The sequence below is a fragment of the Macrosteles quadrilineatus genome, unplaced genomic scaffold (assembly GCF_028750875.1).
Source record: "Macrosteles quadrilineatus isolate MER2022 unplaced genomic scaffold, UCM_ALF_1.0 Scaffold_1__1_contigs__length_201487025, whole genome shotgun sequence".
NCBI classification, from domain to species: Eukaryota; Metazoa; Arthropoda; class Insecta; order Hemiptera; family Cicadellidae; genus Macrosteles; species Macrosteles quadrilineatus.
The window spans coordinates 132,133,616-132,156,070 of NW_026542594.1; the positions used below are offsets into that span (position 1 = coordinate 132,133,616).

At 35.0% G+C, this 22,455-nt stretch overlaps 1 protein-coding gene across 2 annotated transcripts in view; it reads left to right on the forward strand.

Annotated features, from left to right (window-relative positions):
* Positions 1-18,452, forward strand: part of LOC128985142 (catenin alpha) — a 129,158-nt gene extending 110,706 nt beyond the window's left edge. For both annotated transcript variants that reach the window (XM_054404531.1, XM_054404526.1), the window contains exons 15-18: positions 7,978-8,159; positions 13,052-13,292; positions 15,720-15,839; positions 18,193-18,452. In XM_054404531.1, the coding sequence (XP_054260506.1) occupies positions 7,978-8,159; positions 13,052-13,292; positions 15,720-15,839; positions 18,193-18,357 (708 nt within the window). In that variant the 3' untranslated portion in view covers positions 18,358-18,452. The remainder of the gene's footprint in view (positions 1-7,977; positions 8,160-13,051; positions 13,293-15,719; positions 15,840-18,192) is intronic.
* The last annotated feature ends 4,003 nt before the right edge of the window (positions 18,453-22,455 follow it).

Consider the following 22,455-nt stretch of genomic DNA (forward strand, 5'->3'; position numbering starts at 1 on the left):
TTTTTTACCACTGCTTAGTTAATTTTCTTTAATAATTTATCTACTGTCAAATCTTTTTATACCTGTTAAGCGGTCCACACACTGGGGCACTTGTGCGCGTACATGAGACGTGCGAACAACTCGACGCGCATGCGCCTCAATGTGTGAGTAAATGTGTGCATGCAAGGTGCCTGGTGCCTGCCGCCGGACCTTCAAACATCTGCGGATGCGCGCCAGTCTGTGGTTAACCGAGGCACATTTTCGGAACTAGCAGTTGCTGCATATAAATCGGGAACTACTAGGTCTGCGCCTGCGTGGCTCACACAGTGTAACATTCACTGCCTCACGTGTTATATTTGATTTGTCCTTGTTTGTTCGGTCATTGACTTCTTTGTTGTGCGGTTAAGATGTCCTTCAATGGCCTAAGAAAGTTTTGGTCTGAGTCGTAGGGGTGTGCGAAGCAGCAAAAAATTTTCGATTCGAAGCAACGATTCGATTCAAAAGATTTTCGATTCGATTCGATGCAACTCGATTCGAAGCAATACGGTATTTTTCTATTCATAATTGTCAATTGAGTGGATTAACAATAATTAAAATGTATCACATTTGTGTAATACAAATTTTTGTTGATGTGGTATTAGGCCTATTTCATACTTAACATATGAATTTTAGGTGAAAAAATATTTATTTTCAATCATATGTATTAGAATAACTGCTGGAAATACCAGTGAGCTGCTTTACTTGCCTATTTCATAATTTTTACTTGAATTGGCTCAACTGCAAGAAAGAAGAAAATATTTTTTTTATCAAGACATTCATTCTCATTTTAATAACTGTTTAAATAACTAAATAGGTGCCGGTAGCTAAATTACAACAAATTTGAATGGAACTTAATATAAAAAGACCATTAAGAAATAAATTTACATATCACAAGTTTAGGGCCTGTGGACCGGCTTCAGGACTGCAAGCAAGAAGAAAATAAAAATAATATGTTTCCACCATGCAATATGTATCATTCATTCCCTGCCTCCTAACCTCCTTACTATAATAACCTCACACTTACATTATTTGTTACATCATCATAAATAAAGAATTATTATTGGCATCAGTAGGCCTACAGCTTTACCTAGGCATTATTTTTATAGGGCCTAAAATAGTAATAGGCTAGAAGCAACATGTCAAGTGGAGAACTCATTGAAGAAAAGATATTGTGTAAACTAATTTCCTATAAAACTCAAAAACAGTAAATAACATACAAACATTGTTTATGGTATAATTAATAAGGACTAAAAAATGCATATCATGTCATACAGTAGTATAGACCTACTGCAAGAGATTAAAATCCTAAAACAACTGATTTTGATAGCTAATGAATGAAAAGAATTAAAAATCCATAAAATAAAGCCAAACAATATCACAACTAATTAGGTACCCGAAAAGTAACTCTTAAATAATATATAGAAGATTAAAATAATATTAAATCAAGAGACAAGAAAGTTAAATGCTATCTTCTAGCCTAGTGCCCTTGGCAACACAGGTCAATGTTTTTAAACTACCCTCAATGTTTCTGGAACAGCAGGGCCGCAGGGCCTTTTTCTCTTAATGAAGGGTAGTAGTATGTCAACAAAAACAATGAATCAGTCTCACCAGCCAGGCCCGGGCAACGATGTGTGAATTCAAGGTCATAGACCCTCCCCCTCCCCTCTTACACCACCCGGTTGCTACCCAGTTGCTTCAATTGCTGACAAAATGCAAGTGATGAAACAAGGGAGTAGAGACAAAGAAATATATTTCTTTATTCAAAAACACAAAACTGTTAGAGATTATTTTCAAAGAAATTAATTCAATGTAATTTGTGAGTTGTAAATATTGTATTGGATCTTAGAAATATATTTTTTTAACCCCATCTAACCAAGATACAGATCTGTTCACTATATCAGATATTTCTTTTGTTTATAATTTATTATGTAAAATAATAAAATATATTTTTAATTAGGTATTGAATAAACAATAAATGATTATACTAGTATGTCTGGATAAATAGTCTTTCTATTCTTTTGACTTTGTTTTCTTTGCACTGTTAGTGTTGCGTCATGGCTTTTGTCTTGTTACTCTTATCAGTAGACGACTAGACCTGGCTCTGGCTAGTGGCAGTGCGGCAATTGCTCTGTTGTGTCTTTATTCTTAAAGGTCGTGAGCCAACTTAATTTTTAATTCTCATTTGAACATTTTAATTCCTCTGTAATAATAGATATAATAATATAAGAGTGTTTCTTTGGAAATAAATTATTCTTTTTTTTTCTTTTGCCCCAACAAAAATTCGGGGACGGGGACCGGCAGACACCTAACAAAAATACCAAATGAATCAGTCTATAACATTAATCTTACTAGTTAAGTATTAAGTAACAATTTTTCAGACTTATTTTTAAAATGATTTTGGAGTAACCTACCTTGTTTTGGCTAGGTTCACAGTAGTAAAATATTTCACACACTGCTTACATCAAGACAAAAAACAAACCTCTAATCATTTGCAATGTCAAAACAAAAAAATATAAAACAATTAAAGCTATATTTAATGCAAAGAATGTATTAAATAAGAACGCCTTCGTAAAGGAAACGCAACAGCAACGCGCTCCTGTATTGCGGGTATTGCATTGACTTTCTGCAGGCGTTTTTCGTATATGGATACTGACTCCCTCATGAATCGAATCGTTTTTTGACCACCACTGAATCGAATGGCGATTCGATGCATCGAATCGAATCGAATCGAAATTTTGATGCATTTTCGATGCATCGCACACCCCTAGGTCTGAGTCTATTGAGCTTTATAGATCACAAACGTGTTCTTGAGATGTGAAAAGTGTAAATATTTCAATCAAATAAATGAGAAAGAAAATTATGGAGTCATTGATAACAAAATACAATGGAGTGTTTCCTGACAGTGACGAGATGTTTGTGAAGACTGAAATTCACTCTTTTAAAGCTTCGTATCGATGTGAACCAAATAAACTTATTAAATCTAAGTCTACAACCATGCCTCTTTTCTCACTCTAGTTAGGCCCATAAACGTATTGTAAACCCAAAATCCATAATACATACAACTAATAACTCACCCAATTAATTGAAGTATTATCACGTCTGATATCTTTTATAAAGGCAAATTTTATTCTTTAGTGACTTTGTTTGATAGTTATTGATACTTTGAAAATGTTCTTGTTAAAAAAATGCAAAATGAAAAACAAATAGTTAAAAAATAATATGGTGATGATACAATGGAGTTTTTTAGAATTATTTCAGTGCAGGGTGAATCCACCCATGCACAACGGTTTGGCCCAAGAAGTGTTAAAATACATTTTTGGTTGAAAATCCACCATTAAAAATTTTGTTTGTGGGTTACAGTTTTTAAATATCACTTTAGGCACTTTTCTTTCAGTGTTGGGATCATTAAAAGTACAAATATATGTCCGAACTATAAGTTTTTAAATTAAAAACAAATCCAAAATCTAAGAAATTTTACAAATTTTAGAAGTAGGGCATTTTTCAAGGTGAAGGAGTGCGACTTTCAAAGAACGCCTATTTAAATCTTGTAGAAAGTTTAATTTCTGACCATGAAAATTCTTTCAAATCTTTGCTAGGTCTTGCCGTTTTCAAACCTTTGGCTTGTGGGCCTTAAGTCTGGACTTATTAATTATTTTGATTTCTATTTTAAATATATTACAGCTGATGTAATGTTTACAATTTTAAGATTGAGGAATGAGTAAAAACAAGATTTTATTTTTAGTTTCATACAACCATGAGTTGTAATTATTTAATTCATTAAGACCAACAATCACATAAGACCAAGAGATGGAGCACACCTATCTAACTGACATTCAAGCAGCTGAAACCAGGTCCGCCATCTTACTGTAGGATAGAAGCGCTAGATGCCAATGAAAACGGCAACAAAACTCAATGTTCCGTTTCAAAATAACTTGACATTTAGCCTACTTAGACTAAAGGTAAATCTTTAAAACTTTGTATTGAGAGATGTAAATAAGTCTAGGACACTATTGGTTCTAATTAAAAGCTTAAGAGTTAATATTTTCTATTTTAAATCTTCAATTAAAGTCGGTACTTTTAAATGAGTTTTAAAATATGACATTAAAAAGTTTGTCAGCTGCTACTTTTTTTTATTTTTTGGTCAGGTAAGTTAAAAAATGGTGGATTTTGTAGCTAAAGAGTTGAATTTTTTTGATCATATTTTTTTAAATCTTTAGCTGGTGTAGTTTAGTTGTAATTTAAATTATACTATAGGGACTACCCGCCGCGCCGCGTTGCGTCATGCGGGCAGGTTCTGCCTACAAACTCACTTGTAATACAGTTTAGATACTCAAGTTTGGAGCTATAAAGAAAAGTTTATAAACTAATTGAAAAAACACGGAGTACATATAAATGTTCTTAGTTTTATTCTTTGTATTCATCTAAAAATGTGATGCGGTAAGCGAATAGGGACCTCTTGTCGGGAATTTTTGATTTTGAGTTATATATATATATTTGAATTCCTTATTTAATTCTGAATCACTTGGTGCAAGTCCCATGTATCTACGATTTTTTTTGTTAAATAAAGTTATAGGACTTTGAAATTTTGTTATGGAAAATGGTCATTTTGAGAAAAACCATTTTGAAAACTTCAAATACGCATAAAAACAGTTTTTTTGTATTTAAGAAACGATTTTGGTATCAAAAGAATGCTTATAATGTCCTCTTTGGGGGGCAAAACCAATTTTTGTCTTAACTCCCGGTAGTTTTAATTTAAATAATTGTTTTATTTAAGCATGTCGTAAAAATTGCATTTCAGAAAAGGGACCTCTTGTCGGCCCTATGTTATTTCTCCATAAGATAAGAAAAGGTACCTCTTGTCGGGACCGCAAAATTTGTGAGATATTTTGTTCTCCGTACACTGAACTTTGTTATAGTTCTCTAAATTTCGTCTAGAATGCAGGACAATTCGTATTTTGGACTTAAGTCTGTTTATAAAGTGAATATTAGAAATGGGACCTTTTGTCGTTATGGCGAAATAACATTGAGCGACAAGAGGTACCTTTTCTCAGACCGTGCAAAGGCTAACAAAATTATTTATTACGACCTTTAGCGTCTTCTATTCGATATTTTAACCGATACTGTCCTGTTCTATGATAAATGAGGTATAACAATAGAAAAAAAACCAAATTTCGATATTTTCGACCTTAGGCCTAATTACTTATATCGGCCTAATTACTTGCATCACCGACAAGAGGTCCCTTTTCGCTTATTTGTTTTTAAAATTAATATGGCGGTCAGAATATATAGGAGAGTTATATGAGTTTCAGAAACTTGTCTTGTGACTTTTAAAATTCGTACATTGTAAACCAAACGCCAGAACTTTATCAAACTTTAATACGATATAGATACATATATTAAAAATTAATTTGTAGCTTTTCAGAATTTTTCTTTCCCCCAAAAAGTTTTTGTTGATAATTATGTAAACCAACTTTTTCTAAGAAACAGTAAACGCTAGAAAAAAATTAAAAGCGTATTTTGAAGGTCATTGTGTTAGTAATAGAAATATTTGTAATACAAAGGCGTATTGTCACGGATATCATTGATATCAACTAACATTTAATTAGTTGCGCACGCTACTAGGGCTCATCACAGCCGGCAGCCGCCATCTTGGTGAAGATTAGTGAAAAATACTGGCTTCACGTCGCGGCCAACGTGCTCCATCTATTGGTCTTATGTGATCGTTGAGTACGTCACATCTACTCGTAAATTCAAAGCCATATGTGTTTTCTCTGTAACACCTCTTTTCACTCTTCCTAATTTTTAACCAATCAATACGATAAAAGTGTAATTTTAAAGCCCAAAATCTAGTGCTTAGAGCTATGTCTCCGTAGCCTTTGATTTATTTTTATGTGGTCCCTTAAAGGTCCATATGCTGCTAGCCTACTTTTTATAATGGTTTTAAATGTGCATCCTTATATATAATACGTGAAGGCGATTTCTACAAAACACTACTCCTCCATTAATAATGGACCGATTTTTACAAACGACGTGTCAAAATAAGGTATTTTTTGTGTAGACGCCCCCTTTCACCAATTCCTGTAATAAAAATCCTCGGGCTTTGCCCCACAGGCCATCAAAGTTGGAGTTTCTCCCATAAGATTAACATGGGGGAATCCAAATATTTAATTGTCCCCACTTATTTGAGAGAATGGCTGGGCGTAGAAACTTGGTAGAGGTGTCCAAAGAAAGGTCCCGGTCTGTAGATGAGTTATCAAAAGAAAAACTAATCAAAATCCCTTAGGACTCTGCCCCAGAAGCCTTTAAAGATCCCTTTACAGAGTTGTTTACATTTTGGCCATGTGAATAATACTTTTTAATGAAACTGCTGTTCATTTTTAAATTGTATTTCAAACAACACACATTTATTGGGAGTTACTGAATTCTACCAAATAAGTATTTGCAATGTTATTTTCTGATTGTAAAATTGATTTTCTTCTTTATCATGTCATGTTTTGCAATATAACGTTCCATTACGTAAGCAGTGGAAAATCCTTTTATCACAGCAATTCTTAAATTATTTCTTATTGAACTATCTTATATCTATTGTACGGGTTGGTGTCTGCCTTTTTCACCACTTTTGCCTACATTTTATCATACTATTCAACACATATGAAATATTTATGAAGAAATATCTGCTCTTATCGTGTCTAATAAAATCCAAACATAGAAACTTTGTCTAAAATGGTACCCATATTGACAAATTATTTGCACCTGCCTATATTACGGACTTTGGCACGGTTTGTTAACGTTATTGAAAATAACACGACATTTTGGCTGTAAAAGATGGTACAGAGAGAAAATACGTTTTAAGCAGCTACTTTCATGACAGAAAGGTCATATTCCTTTTAAACTAGATCACATAATTCTTTATAAGATACGTTGATTAACCATATGTAAACGTCAATATATACGTAACAGCCAATTTACAGTATTTTTGCTTTTTGGAAATGTCCCATTGCTATGTCATTTGCATTATTTGTTGTCTATGAAGCCGCACGACCATATAAACGAGGAGGCCCCTAACAGTACAAGAATAAAAGCCAACTTCACTTCAAGTATTCCACTACATCAAACATTCCGTAGAGAGATTATATTGACAACTTTGTTATTTATAAGGCTGAGACAACTAACTGACATCCCCCATGTCAAGGAATTTCAGCTTTAACAGTAACCCCACAATCAATAATTTCTCAAAACTATGCTAGAGGGTTCATTCATTGGCACAGAAGTACGATATGAACTGACGCGACGTGACGAAGGAAAAATTAAACTTACGCTGTAACGGATATACCTCCCTTTGAAGTTAGAATATGTCTTCCCAAAAAAAGTTTTCTTTTGAAATAAAATCATATTACACTGATGAAATCACAAAAGTGTTTAACTACAAAAGATCCATCAATACGATTTTAATACTATTTAAACGTTCTTCCAAAGGAAGATATACCATATAACATACTAACATACTAATAATAACTCCGATGACGTACGGTATGGGGAATATTTTATTCATTGAATGATCAACCAAATTTGGCAACGAACGCAATTAATGGCATTATTGTTTTTACACTTATTGCTAAATGTTCAAAATATGTATATTTCACCCAATTTATCGCAGTTAGATGAATTAACGTAAGCCTTGAAAGTAACCCGTCGAACTAGTTTTATTTAACAGCTGATTAGCTATTGAATTTCTAACCATAGCAAACAAGAGACAAGACAGTTTATGATAATGAATCTTAACAGGCTACTTTTATTTATCCTTTTTTTAGCAAGTTTAAGATAGATCTTTAACTCTCTTTATCACATAGATCTACAATCACCATATTTTATACAATGTACATGAATAGTTTTATTGATCTAATAACTGATTAAACAAAGAGACATAATTTAATAATATTTGAAAATGTTTGATGATAGGAAGCGATGCGCAAGATGACAGAGGAGGACAAACAGAAGATAGCTCAGCAAGTAGAGTTCTTCCGCAGTGAGAAACTTAAGTTCGATCGTGAGGTGGCCAAGTGGGATGACACTGGCAACGACATCATTGTGTTGGCCAAGCACATGTGTATGATTATGATGGAGATGACAGACTTCACCAGGTATTACATAGCAGGCAAAACATTGCTAAGAGAAAGCTTTAAATATAGTCAAGATTTGACGATTAAACTGCCTCTGAGCTGTGGGTACTGTGAGATGTATTACTCACCAAACCTTATATTAAGTATATATTATTTTTAAACTAAAAACATAATGTAGGCTATTAATACTAGGATTGCTTTCATAGTAATGAAAGTAAGTTGAGCGGAGCAATCATATTTCATAGTTTTTAATAAAGCAATAAATGAAAAAAAATATAGATATAATACAAAATAAAAATTTTTCCACACTCTGCTAGCCTTTGCTACTTCCTTCACCACTTCCTACGTCGTGGACCTGTTTTCCTCTCTTTCTAGACCATTTTAGTGTTGCAGATACATTAATGTAACTGCCACAAACGGTTCACACACTGTGCACTTCTCGCCTTTTCTTTCCTTCACCACTTCTTACGACATTGACCTGTTTAAGTTTGCCATTTATGAGATTGATCCATGAATGTGATTCACTAACAAACTGTTTAAGACAAAATGTTATTTGTTATAACCTTATTTAGCTACGTAAATCAAATCTGTTAAATACTGTACCTAAGAAAGTATGTTTTATCTATGACTGTACCTATTCGATCAGTGGTCATTTCCAAATTGGGACTTAAATGTAAACCTAAGACCTACTCTGTAGCATTTGATCAATCGTCATCGTCCGAATCTTTTTCCTTTGTACTGTGTTTAGGTTGTGGTTTGATTTTAACTTATGCTATGATACTTTGTTTTGTTTACATTTACGTCATTATTTTGTAACCATCATGGCAACCCATAAGACCAATGTTAAAATTTAAAAACTTTGAGTTACTTAAAAATTATATAGGCATTATCAAAAATTAAAAATTGAAATTGGTTACGTCTAAACCATCCAAACATTTGACAAAACAACCTTGGTAAGTTTGGCTAAATTATGTTCAGCCTTTATTAAAATTAAGTGTTGTAAAGATTGCATTGAAGTTGATCCCAAATTATGCTTTTAAAAATGACATTTATTTATGTAATGGAATTAAGTTCTCCTCTCAAATAGCTTGAAGCTAGATAGGTATAAAAGACACTGTGGTATACAAAAAATTTTGTTTGTGAGAAATAATTAATTGAATTGACTCATAAATCCCTGTTTACACAAGCCCAGTAGGAGAAGATGATGCTGATTAGACAGCCGCGGGAGATTTTCATGATTTTGCTGTGATCGCCTAAGACAACGATCACGTTTTGGTGACCGCGGGTGTCGATGATGATGTCTACATGGCCGTGGGAGATGTTCAAGATTTTGCTGTAATTGCACTAAACGATGATCAAGTTTTCGTGACCGCGGGAGACGATGGTGATGTCTTAACGACCGCGAGAGATGAACCGAATTTAGCCGCGATCACGGAATACGATGATAATGTCTACAGGGCTGTGAAATATTAGTGAATTGCTGGGATCGCACAAGACGACAATCCCGTTTCCGTGACCGCGAGACTTTATGATAAGATAATGTCTACATGGCCACGGGAGATGATCAGAATATCGCCGCCACAGCGGAAGACGATGATAATGATTACATGGCTGAAAATTTGTAATTAGTTTGCCGCAATCGCTCAAGATGACGATGACTTTTCCGTGATGCGGTAGTTGATGATGATGTCTTACACAGCCGCAGGAGATTATCAGAATTTTGCTGCGATCGTTGATGATGATCTACGACCGCAGATGATCACGCTATTAGCTCTAGTTTGGTTCTCAAGCATAGTTCTTATTTTTATTATGTTTAAGACTTAAGTACTATGATTTTATATACTGTTTTATGAGTTAACTAATGTTTTCATTCACATTCTGAAACATTCTTCTGTTCTGAAACATCATGTAGTAGTAGCCTTTGATGACTACGTTAGCAGTAGCTTACTAGTCTAGACTTTCTTTTATTTTGTTCTTTACGTGATTTATTGCAGTACAGTGTTTAGCAATTTTTGTTTTGTTTGAGTAAGCGTGTTTAAATGTTACAGTTTTTATTACAGTGAGAATGGGTAGCAGAAAAATATTTCAGTTCTGGCGGGGAACATGCCACTTGGAGTGGTGATAATATATAAGACCAAGAATGTAAAACTACCCAGACCCCAATTTTTAAGGACCTCGGTTGTCCGTAATGACGTCATCAATATGGCGGCCATAAGAGGATGCTCGGTCGCCATGAATTGGTTGTAATACCGGGTCGCCGGAATTTTATCCCCCTGGAATTTTACCCCCTGGGCAAAGCTGACGTCACTATGACGTAGTAACCTGAGTGGCCAAAAGTTTGTTCGCGGCCGGAATTGTACCCCCGCGGATTAGAAGTCTAATGAAAATAGGCAGAGCGTGATTAATTAGATTAGCGATAAAAACCGGAATTTTACCCCCTGTCCATATAACTAGCGTTTGGACAACTGAAGATGTACGGGCCGGATTTTTACCCCCCGGAATTTTACCCGCTGGCCGATTTTAGAAATTGAATGATTGATTTTCTTATTTCTGTTTTTAATTAATTGCAACATTTCATTATTTAGTAGAATATCTTTATTTAATTATTTTGTAAAGAAATGTTCGAAACAATTATCATTCAGTTGATTGTTTATAAGTTATATTAACCAACTGTTGGCTTCAAAGATCGAATCCTAATACTAGAATCTCGAAATTAATATTAAAAACTTGTTCAATTAGTTAATGTTACAAATAAATTAATATAGGCAACTTAATAATAAATGTTTACTATTAAATTAAAACAGAATCAAGATAATTAATCATTTGACTAATTTATATATCTGGCCAGGGGGTAAAATTCTGAGGGTAAAAATCTGGGGGTAAAAATCCGGGGGATAAAATTCCGGGGATAAATTCTGGGGGTAAAAATCCGGGCCGTACACTCTAGGTTTTTATAATTTGATGTGTTCTGATTAAATTCACAACCGTAAAAATATATGTTTAATTCCGCGTTTAATCCATGGAGCTGATGTCGCGAAACTCAAAAGTTCACGGCCGGAATTCTACCCCCTGGTTTGTGACGTCACGTTTGCCCAGGGGGTAAAATTCCAGGGGGATAAAAATCTGCTACCCCGTAATACCCAAATGCCTGAACAGATTTTAATTAAATTTGGCATACAAGTGCTTGAATACAATATCTCAGCCCAGGTTTTCAATGGTCAAGTTTGATCAAGTCATTTCTGTTGAAATTACATGTAGTACTTTATTGTGTAATGGCAAAATGTTCTGCCTCCTAGAAACTGTCAAATAAGTAATAGTTTAATATGTTCTTATGTCTTATGTATCATATGTTTTTGGTTTTGTGTTATGAAAATAAGATAAATAATTAGAATGGTTTGAATAGAAATAAAGTTTGTTACAAGTTCAGCTATGTCCTTATTTAAATGTTAAAAGCTACAATTAAAAAGTAATTAAAGTAAAAGTAAAACTACAAAATTTAACAGAAGGTTATGGGCCCAGTCCCAGAAAAATCTTGTAACAATAATAACTAAAAATATTTATGTGAAAAGAAAATAGTAATACGGGTAAGATGACATCAGTAAATAGTGATGAAATAAAATGCATACAAAAACTGAAAGACTCTAGCACATTTCCTATGTGGCATTTTGATGTAAAAATATTAATCACTGCGAAGAAATTAATGGACATAGTGGATAGAACAGAACTTTTGGCTGAATACCATTATACAGGCAAAATTGAGAAATGGAAGACAAAAGATGCAACTGCTAAACATGTAATATTGAGAACAGTTGATAACAAAGTCAAAGTCCATCTCATGCCATGTGAAACAGCAAAAGAAATGTATGATACACTATTGAGAATATACATAAAAGACACTGGTCAACAAAAATTTTTACTACTTCAAGATTTTTACAATTTCAAGTTTAATCAATCCAAAGACGTAAATACTAATATTGGTGAAGTTCAAAACATTGTTTGTAAATTAAAATGTCTAAATGAGGAAATCACAGATCAAATGATGATTTCAAAGATAATGACTATCCTCCCGGAACGCTTTAAGCATTTCAGCAGTGCCTGGGATTCTACTCAGGAGATAAACTAAACCCTCGAGAATCTCATTGCAAGACTGACTCTAGAAGAGGATAAAGTGAAAATGGCAAGTAAAGAGGATGAAAACGTATCTTTTAAAGTGGAAGCAAATTATGGAGGTAAGAAGAAAGTAACATGTTTTTCATGTGGTACAACAGGACATCTTAAAGCATACTACCCAAAGAGATGGTGCTCAATATGTAAGAAAAACAATCATGATGAAAACAACTGTAGATTTAAAGTCTGTCGAATTTGTAAAAAGACAAATCATAGAGAGGAGGCCTGTTTTTTTAGGAATAAAGGTAAGCCTGAAAGAAAGAAATTTAATAAAAGTCACAAAAACACTCAAATAGCTTTTTTAAGTAAAAGTGAAAAATGTCTAGTTAATAATAACAAATTATGCCAATTCATGGTAGACAGTGGAGCAAGTTCTCATATAAAAGTCAAAGTGAATATTTTAAAGAAATTGGACAATTTTCTAGGAAAATAAATACAGCTAAAAATGGTCAAAGTATGTCCTGTAACAGGGGTTGGTTCAATTGAATATGATGAATGCTTTTTAAAAAATGTGTATTGTGTTCCTGAATTGTCTAAGAATCTGATGTCTGTAAACAAAATCTTAGTATCTCATTATTATTGTTATGGTGGCTGACTGATAATGATAATGATAATTTATTTGCGCATAACATATAAACTTGTGAAAATCACATGTACAGGTGCTTCATCTTGATTTCTTCTGACATACAATACAATATATTAACATGTGGATTATTAATTAATAAATTATTTGTATCACGTTGTAGAGGACGTGGCCCCCTGAAGACGACCATGGATGTGATCAATGCAGCCAAGAAGATCTCCGAGGCTGGTACTAAGCTGGACAAGCTGACTCGCCAGATAGCAGACCAATGTCCTGAGAGTAGCACCAAGAAGGATCTGCTGGCCTACTTGCAGCGCATTGCACTGTATTGCCACCAGCTCAACATCACCTCCAAGGTGAAGGCTGACGTACAGAACATCAGCGGAGAGCTCATCGTCAGTGGGGTAGGTGGAACGTAGTATAGCTGGGTGGCTGAGTGGTTATGGTCCTCGCCTTGTGTTCAAAAGGACCCTGGTTTAATCCTGAGAAAAGTAGCTTTTTGATGGTGCAATACTAGGCTCAGCTGTCCTTGTTCATTTGGGTTTTGATATAAGGTCATATCTAAAAAAAACATAAACACAAAACAACTGGTATTTGTTGGTGAGTAACGGAGCTACACATGGCACCTCACTCCTTTCTCTACTGATCCTTCATTCATAAATTCAGACAAGTTCAACTACATCCAGTTTCTTCCCATCCTAATTGAAAATTGGCAGTATTACCAAGTCAGAAAATCAAGCTTGTGCAATGCAAGGTCACGCAATTGAAAAATTCATGCTTCGGCCACAACTGTGAAGACAATATAGTTTCCATGATTGCGCCAGAAATGATGTTACCACAGCCAATGCTTATATTCAGGATATTTCCGCAATCAAGGAAGATGTAATTATGATGTTGGTAAAAAAATTTTACCTACTACTAAAATTAGTATTTGGTATAAAATCAGATTTGAATTCAATAACAAAATTAGGGGAAAGGTTTAAAATGTTCAGCAAGTTTAAGCATACCTTTTTGTTTAAAATTTATATTAGCTTGTAAAATAATTGTACACTATTATCGTCGTCCAGTGGTCAAAAAATCTACCAAAAATATCTAATGTCTGACTTCTCTATTTTCACCCCACGCTGTAATCCTGAGGTTTAATTGTTATTATAATTGTTAAACTATAGAAAATACCCAGTATTTGTTCACGCTGCATTCGAAAAAGGCTATCAGTAGAAAGAAAATCTTCACACTTTCCTTCCCTTGAAGTATTAGTCACTGCAAGAACTTGGGCTCTCATTGAAACTACAGTAGAACCGGAACCTTTCATTTAACCATATTTTTTCTAAATGCAATAGCATTTTCTGGAAACTCAGGACTTTTTCCGACTGAAAACAATTACATTTTTTTGTTTTAGCGTGAAGAATTCAGTAAGGAGACACATTATAATAACAATTTTATTAGGGTGGGTTGTATTGAACTTTTGCCATAAACAATATTTACACTAAAATGTTAGTTTGGCGTATTTTAAGACCAAAATTAATCTCTTGGCACTTTATAAATCATCATCTAATGTACAAAAGAGATACTAAAGTATGTACAGTGCTGAAGTATATTGATAGATTATCCTTTAAAGCAAGTGTAGGTTTTGGCATTTGTCGGTTTGCGACATTTATCGATAGAGGACACGCTACGGATGCATACTGATCCAACCTCTAACCAACCTAGCTGCAATTCATAAAATCAAATGAATTTGCCAAAATGGTTGTTTTGTATGCCATATAACATTATACATAAGTTTGGCTTCCTAAGATAAAGCCACAAATAGGCCTAGTATGGTAAAAATGAGGTTTCCAAGGGAACTGTAGTTAAAGGATGGGCAAAGCCGTGTCATCCGATTGCATATACTGCCCAGGCATTCCCGATGACGTGGAACATACCTTTTTCCACTGCCAGCGTTGGGAAAGGCCCTGCCTGGAGGCTCAATAGTTAGTATTACTGCTGTCAGTGTACACGGTCATACCGATGATGACGGAGGGTGAGGACAATTGGACCTGTGTGTCACATTACATCCAGGATATTCTCCGCGCCAAGAAGCTCGACCTTGACCGGGATGCGGTGTAGGTCATAAAGTATCTAAATACCAAAAACGGTGAGAGCCCTGAGGGCTTAGGTCACATGTTGGCCTGACTTGAAGTAATGTGACAAACAATTCCAGGTCTGTGTCCAACAGAGTAGAGGGGGTTTTTTAGTGAGTAGTCTGTGATAGATTCAGGAGTATCACACAACAGGCTGGCTACCTGTGTGCGTAAAAGCATTTTCCCTCCTCTCCCTTAAAAAATAAAAAAAAATTAAATGTGTTGAGTAAACATTGCCTTTTAAAGAAATAAAATGAGCTAACAATTTGTTCTAAGCTTAGTTCTTGGTTTCCTATTCTTCTTCAAGATTCAAGATTCAAGATTCAAGATTTATTTAGGCCATTAAGTTGATTACAATAGGCTTTGTCTTACATAAAATTCTTATGTACTTAGATCAATTATATTTATCTCTACATCATAACATTAAATTAATACTTTAATACTTTAACACTTTTAATACTTTTCAATGCAAATTTTGAAAGAAGGTTTGACAAACCAACTAAGTATACGACATTACGTAAAATGCATGATATAAAAATGCTTGGGGATTAATGTAGGTACACATTCTATTATTAACACTACAATGATGTGATTTCTTTGTATACGCCTTAGTAATTTATCAATTGCCTACCTGTATGTTTTTTAATGTTGGGTTTCTGTGGTGGAGATGTTAAATCCATAATATTAAAAAATATCTTTTCTAATTTTCAGCTTGACAGTGCAACATCGTTGATCCAAGCCGCCAAAAACTTGATGAATGCCGTTGTACTGACCGTGAAGGCATCTTACGTTGCAAGCACCAAATATCCTCGACCAACGGGACAAGTTGTTGTGAGTAGATTCTTTAAACCTTTTTTAAACATATTTATATATGTGTCTGTTAGAAACGATACCTAACTCATATCCGATTTTGATGAAATTTTGTATAAACATGTAAACGTGCATTCATTCGAACAAGTTTGCGAACCAGCATGATCGGACTATGGGAACAGGGGTTTATAGGGGTTTTATGCGGTAAAATTTGGCCTTTCCCATTTTTGAACCTAAAAACATAAAATTTGGAAATTTCTTGCTTTAAAAGATTCCAAACAACTTTGTAGAGCACAAGAAAACAAATAATTTAGTATATAGAAGCATTGTTGTATACCTGACAGTTAAGGAGAAAACTCCAAAAAAACTGTAATTTAAAATTCCGATGTTATTCTTATGGAGAATAAGTAAACCGTTGTAGTTTGCTTCTTTATAAACAAATTTTGATAAAATTTGGAAAATTTATTCATTTTATACTAAACTATCTACATTTAACTATTAAAAACCTTATTGCCTTCCCTGTAGCAGCAAACCTTAGTACTTGTTAAACTAATGTTATTAAATTAGGAATAAATATGACATTTTTAACCCTCGAGGAGGCCCTTCACTAGTAAAACAGGAGCGGACGCATGCGGAGTTTTATTTCGTAACACTAAATAGCATAAATTTTACCTATTTATTTTACTTGTTGTTACCTAAATTTTACTTGTTGTTATAACAAAATATTATATGTAAATGTTGAATAACCTAATCAGAAACCTAATTTCTTTGTTAATAACATTATTTGTTTAGCTTTATATGAGTAATTGAGCAATTTTCTAGTATAAAGGTATGTTACAAGAGAGGACGGGCACGTGCAGAGTTTCGTTCCACAATAATGCAATTATACATATACATGCAAACAAAATATATTTGATAATAATTATAAATGAAATAATACATTTAAACATGTTTATAATTTTGTATGTATAAAATATACACACAGTTCGACAATAGCGGTAGGGAAATAAACTCTGCGCTAAGGAGTTACACGATAGGACGCACACGGAGTAAACCTCCGCACACTGACACCGCGTCACTGAATTGCAACTGACAACAAAATGAGGAGGAATTCGGGGGTAAAAATAGCCTAGGGGCATTCCTAGGATGAGGTGCGTGAAGTGTAGAGCCGGACACAACTGCCGACACCCATTATGCATATTTATATTAACAAAAACTACAAGTGCGGGGGAAAACTCTGCAAGCGCCCGCTCGAGGGTTAAAGAGATATTTTAGAGAAAATCCAATCAGGCAAATGGAAATTCGCTTAGACTGCAGGTTTGCTGTGGCGGGGTATTTTATTTTTTTAACACAACGGCTCATGTGATGTCCCTAAAGATGTGTATAGGTCCTCCTAAAAAATTAGGCCTAGCCTGGATCATTTGACTCTTAGTCCAGTCAAATCGTCGTTGAAATTACGTTACAAAAAATAACTACGACGATTTTTTTTTCTTATTCTATGTTTTTTGGGGCGCTGAATCCGAATCTGAAGAGATCCAACAAAAATTCCTTGTGCGTTTTGATATAGACGCAAATAACATGAAAATCTTCACACTTTTTTCAGTTTCTTGCTTATAACTCGGAAACTACGTGTTCTACTAAATTTTAGTAAATATGAAAATGAAAGATTATTAAATTTCCAAAAAATACATACATGTCGTTCTTTATCAAACGCACACTTAGCCCGCTAGAGCACGCTCTAGACTTTGGAAGAGCTGTGAAATAGACAGTGAACATTTAATTGAGCTTACAATAAACTAATGTTTGTGTTAATTGTAAATGTTTATTTTCAAACCTAAACAATCTTATTCTGTGGTAATTGGTAATACAATTTAATAATTTATCTTTTTTATTTCCTTTATTTCTAGAAAGAGCTAAGTTGGCACAGTATCAAATGTAAACTTTATGACACGTTTGGCATAACTAATTATTATAGTTTTGGTTTTGTGTGTTTTCTACGCCAATGTTATATGTTAAATAAGTTAAATTCAAGATTATAGTGTGATGGAAACAAATTGTTTCACAACAATCATGTCATAAAAATTTGGCTAGTTAAAAAATTTAAATAGTTGAATAGTCAACTCAAAACTCAAGTAGTTGCATCCAATACCCGACTCCACTCATCTGAAAAATCCACTACTTGCCCACTCCTACACTTTTGCAAAAATGTCTTTTCCGTCAAAGTATTCATTTCAAGAAAGATTATTAGATTTGTTGTGAATCTATTATGTATCAAAATAATTTATGGCAAAGATAATACTTGCTGATTATTCTTCCTGATTATGAACATTTCTACTTTCCATCCTCTAATAAATTATATGTTTTGTTGTTACAGAGTCCAATTGTAGTGTGGAAAATGAAGGCTCCAGAAAAGAAACCTCTAGTTCGCCCCGAGAAACCAGAAGAGGTCCGCGCTAAAGTTCGTAAAGGTTCACAGAAAAAGGTCCAAAACCCTATTAAAGCTCTGAGTGAATTCCAGAGTCCTACTGAAAGTGTTTAGGTTATTTTATATATTTATATTTTTTTAATATTTATGACCATATTATAATCAGTATTATATGAACAAATCATGAATATAATTGTGTTTTATTTCAACTTTGTCTTATTTTTCTGTGTAAAATTACCCATGAGGCCTGTCACACACTACATTATGTACCATGGTACAACTTGACATGAGATGACAAGACAAGCCATTTTGACTGGAGACAGTGTTGAGTTTAATTGAGCTGCTCCATACTCTACATTGACTCAGACAAGACACCAGGAAATGCTTTGTTAAAGTTATTTCCATGTTGACTAAGATGCAGAATAGTTATTTGTGTGACTATTGTGCGAAGTGACACTTTGCTGCACATGAGAGAAATTTTTACTTGATTGCAGCAAAGGCACTTTGTGCTCCCGTTACAAAAAAATTGTTGTTAGCAAAAAAATTTAAAATCCTCGGACGAAAATAAAAGTTTTTTCCATACAAACGCTTGTTTTAGATTATAGGATAGTTAGGCCCCGTCCTAGGTGGACGACGAAAAATCGGTCGGTCGTCCGTGCGAGCGAATCAAGATTCGCACGGACGGACGACGGAAGTGAGTGTCCATAGTGGGGCGTGAAGTCGTCGCAGCGACTGACGTCAGTTCCCTCCCTCTCATTCGACCAGTGCCACCATGTTATCGGTTGTGAAAAGACGTAAGTTCGTGCTGCTGGACAGTTCTTCTATAATCTATTCTTACCTTTAGAAGAAATCGGACCGCAGAAGTGCTACAAATGAGATTTTTAAGGAGAGGTATGAATTTGATGAGTTTCATCATTTGTAAGAGAAGTTGAGATTGTACCCTGAACTTTTCAAAAACTACACTAGGATGTCAGTGGATACATTTGACCACATCGTCACCGAATTGAAGAAGGACTTTACATTGAAGACAACAAACTTTCAGCGGCCAATTTCTATGCAAGAACTACAATCGCACTAGTCGGTCGGACGATCCGCACGACCAAAGACAAACATGTTTGTCTTTCGTCGGTCGCGTCGGTCGTCCGACGTTGTCGGTCGCATCGTCGATCGCCCAGCTAGGACGCTCTCACGCTTATCCACTTGTTTGAAATATTTTGGTGCGACAGATTCGCTCGCACGGACGACCGACCGATTTTTCGTCGTCCACCTAGGATGGTGCCTTAGTCTTACAAACTCTATACAACACACTTATGTTAAATTTAGGTCAGGGTGAAACAAAATGGGAAACACTGCGTTGAACAAAAAATTGAATGGGAATCAAAGACCTTTTTCCTACAGTTACCTGACAAAGCGTACATTCTTTTACTGATTATAGCACTCAAAGTAGCTAACTGCTGCATTTACTAACTTGTGCCGCACTCCAGTATTCCAACCAAACAACAAAAAACATTGTGCTTTTATTAGGCATGTACAGTAATACGTGTACGCTTGAAAATTAGTTGGCAACACTAAAGATACTACGACTACGATCAGCTGGTGCAGTGTTTCCCATTTTGTTCAACGCTTGGATTCAACCTAAACTAAAACGTGTTGTTTAGTGTTGGGAAAGACGTATCTCTGCAGCAAAGTACCACTTCGCACACAAGTTACACAAATAACTATTCCCTACACTATTGTGAATATGTTTATCACCTGCAAAAATTCATCATTACATTGTTGACTACACAAAAAGAATTTTTACTATCTTTTTTTGGATTTTGCCGACATAATCAGTCAAAGATTTGTTAGGCCGGTGACACACTACCTGGTTTAGCAGGATGAGGTTTAGCGGGATGTGTTTTTACCGCATTGACATTGCCCTGTCACACTTGTCCCGTTCTACCGCAACATATTTCGAGTACAGGGCGCGAGCATCACATGCAGTGCACTGTTGATAGGGACAACATTACGATGTTGTCTAAAGTGAAATTTGTCTGTGCTCTTGAAGCAAGTGGTTTGTTGCGAAAACCTTACGTAGGCGTTATTGGGTACACCCTTTTCATTGCGAAAATGATAGAGATGAACAGTTTAAAAGTTGTATGTATAAGTAACATTGTAAGTAGACATTGTATTGAAAGTTTATGTATAAGGCAATATCCTCGCACGTTTTTTAATTATTATAGAATGTCCGTCACATCTTTTGATGAGCTGCCGCAGGTTTTGAGGCCACATTTAACGAAGATCAGTACATAGTTCAGGAATTCAATCAGTGCTGAAGCATGATTAACAATAACTCTACCTTTAATCTTTCACCTTTAATTCAATCTCGAACCAGTCGCTGAACATCTCTTCTCCAACTAAATTCCAACATTTCTCATGTTCAGTCCTATCAGAGTACTCTTGAAGGTGTTTATCCCACAGTGCAGGTAGACCGTGGACACATTCGATAAACTTGTCCATGTCGAACATGCTAAACGCGCGCGGCTAAACAGGACAGTGTGACAGCTCTCATTTAACTGCATGTACGAGTATTTATCTTTTCATCCGGTCGTCCTGCCACGCCGCAGCACCTGGCAGTAGATCCCGTCGACGCGCCGCAACCGCATTAATGTGACAGCTCCCATTAAAACCCATGAGTTTGAATCATCTTGCCAAACAGGTCCGTTTAACCGGACCGGCAAAACCGAATAGTGTGTCACCGGCCTTATTGTCTTGTAAACTGTTCATTTTCCAGCAACCAAAACTGTACAATCAATGTAAAATAGGGTTTTTTTTATTGAAGGAATGATCTAAAAATGCAAGAGTTTTGTAATGTTCCTTACTTTAATAAAGAAATATCCAATGTCTGGTACGAAAATAATTATCTTTTTAGTGTAGTGAAAAATAATGTTCAAAACTAGGATGATAGTGGAGCTATACATATTCTCGAGCATATTTAAAGTGCTCGATATAATTCTCACACCTCAACCATTCCAAAACTCACTCATTACAGTTTAGCAAAATTTACACAAGCTAAAAAAACATTTCTTGATTGTTATTCTCGTGTTTTTCAGTTGTTGTGGAAAAGTTAGTATATTTAGTTTTAGAAATATTTAAAAATAAATTATGCTTAATTAAAAATCTTTGGATATTAATGAGTTCTGAGTTTGCCACAGATTCTATATCCTCCAATTTTTTCCCCTGATATCTTTAAGTTTGAATTATCTGCATAAGAATTATTTTGCTCTCCCTTAGATTTACTAGTGTTTGGTTCAAACCGTTGATGTAGATTATGAACAATAAGGTTCCCAAAATTGACCCTTGAGGTACACCTTTTTATTTTTTCAAGTTTTGATCTTATTTTTGTTGTACTACTTCTACATTGAGCTCTGTTTTCTATATGACTGAAGCCAATTATAAGATATTTTGATAAATCCCACATTCTTTAGAATTTCCAACAACTAACTGTGGCAAACACTATCAACGTTTTTTTTAGGTCCATAAAGATGCCAATACATGTTTCACCTTTATCTATTGAACTTAGAATGGTTTCCACAAATTCTGCTGTTGCAGTCCCACTTGATCTCCCTTTGCGGAAACCATGATGAGATTCATCTAACAAACCCTCCGTCTCTAAATATTCCAATAGCCAATAGCCTTATGTGCATGGCTCTCTCATAGATTTTTGAGAATGTTGGGAGCAACGATGATAATTTGAAATTTGTTTAGGATCACCTTTTTTAGAGCTGGTATTACTTTGGCTATTTTTAGTTTGTGTGGAAAAATTCCAGGGACAAAGGATGAATGGATCAGATGAACCATCCATCACCTTTGCATATTGCTGGGCCAATAAATTTGATCACTTTATTTGTACTTCATCCCAGTGGCGGTTCTAGGACCTATAGACATACCAGAAACAAAAGAACCCTGGGCCATTTCGAGCCGCGCAGGTTTGAATGGTACGCCCCACCGACCGGCGCGAACCACGTGATCTTTTCGTTTCTGCGCAGGTTGTTTTGTTCTTGGGATGTCTATAGCCAAGGAGGGGGCTACTGGGGGGTGTGGAGCACTAGCATCTCCCGTTCCTCATCAGTAACTGGCGAGAACCTCTTGTGCGAAGGAGTGGGGGGCGTGACGTCACTCTACTCTTGAGGGAACACACATTATGCTAAAGCCAATAATATATATATGGGC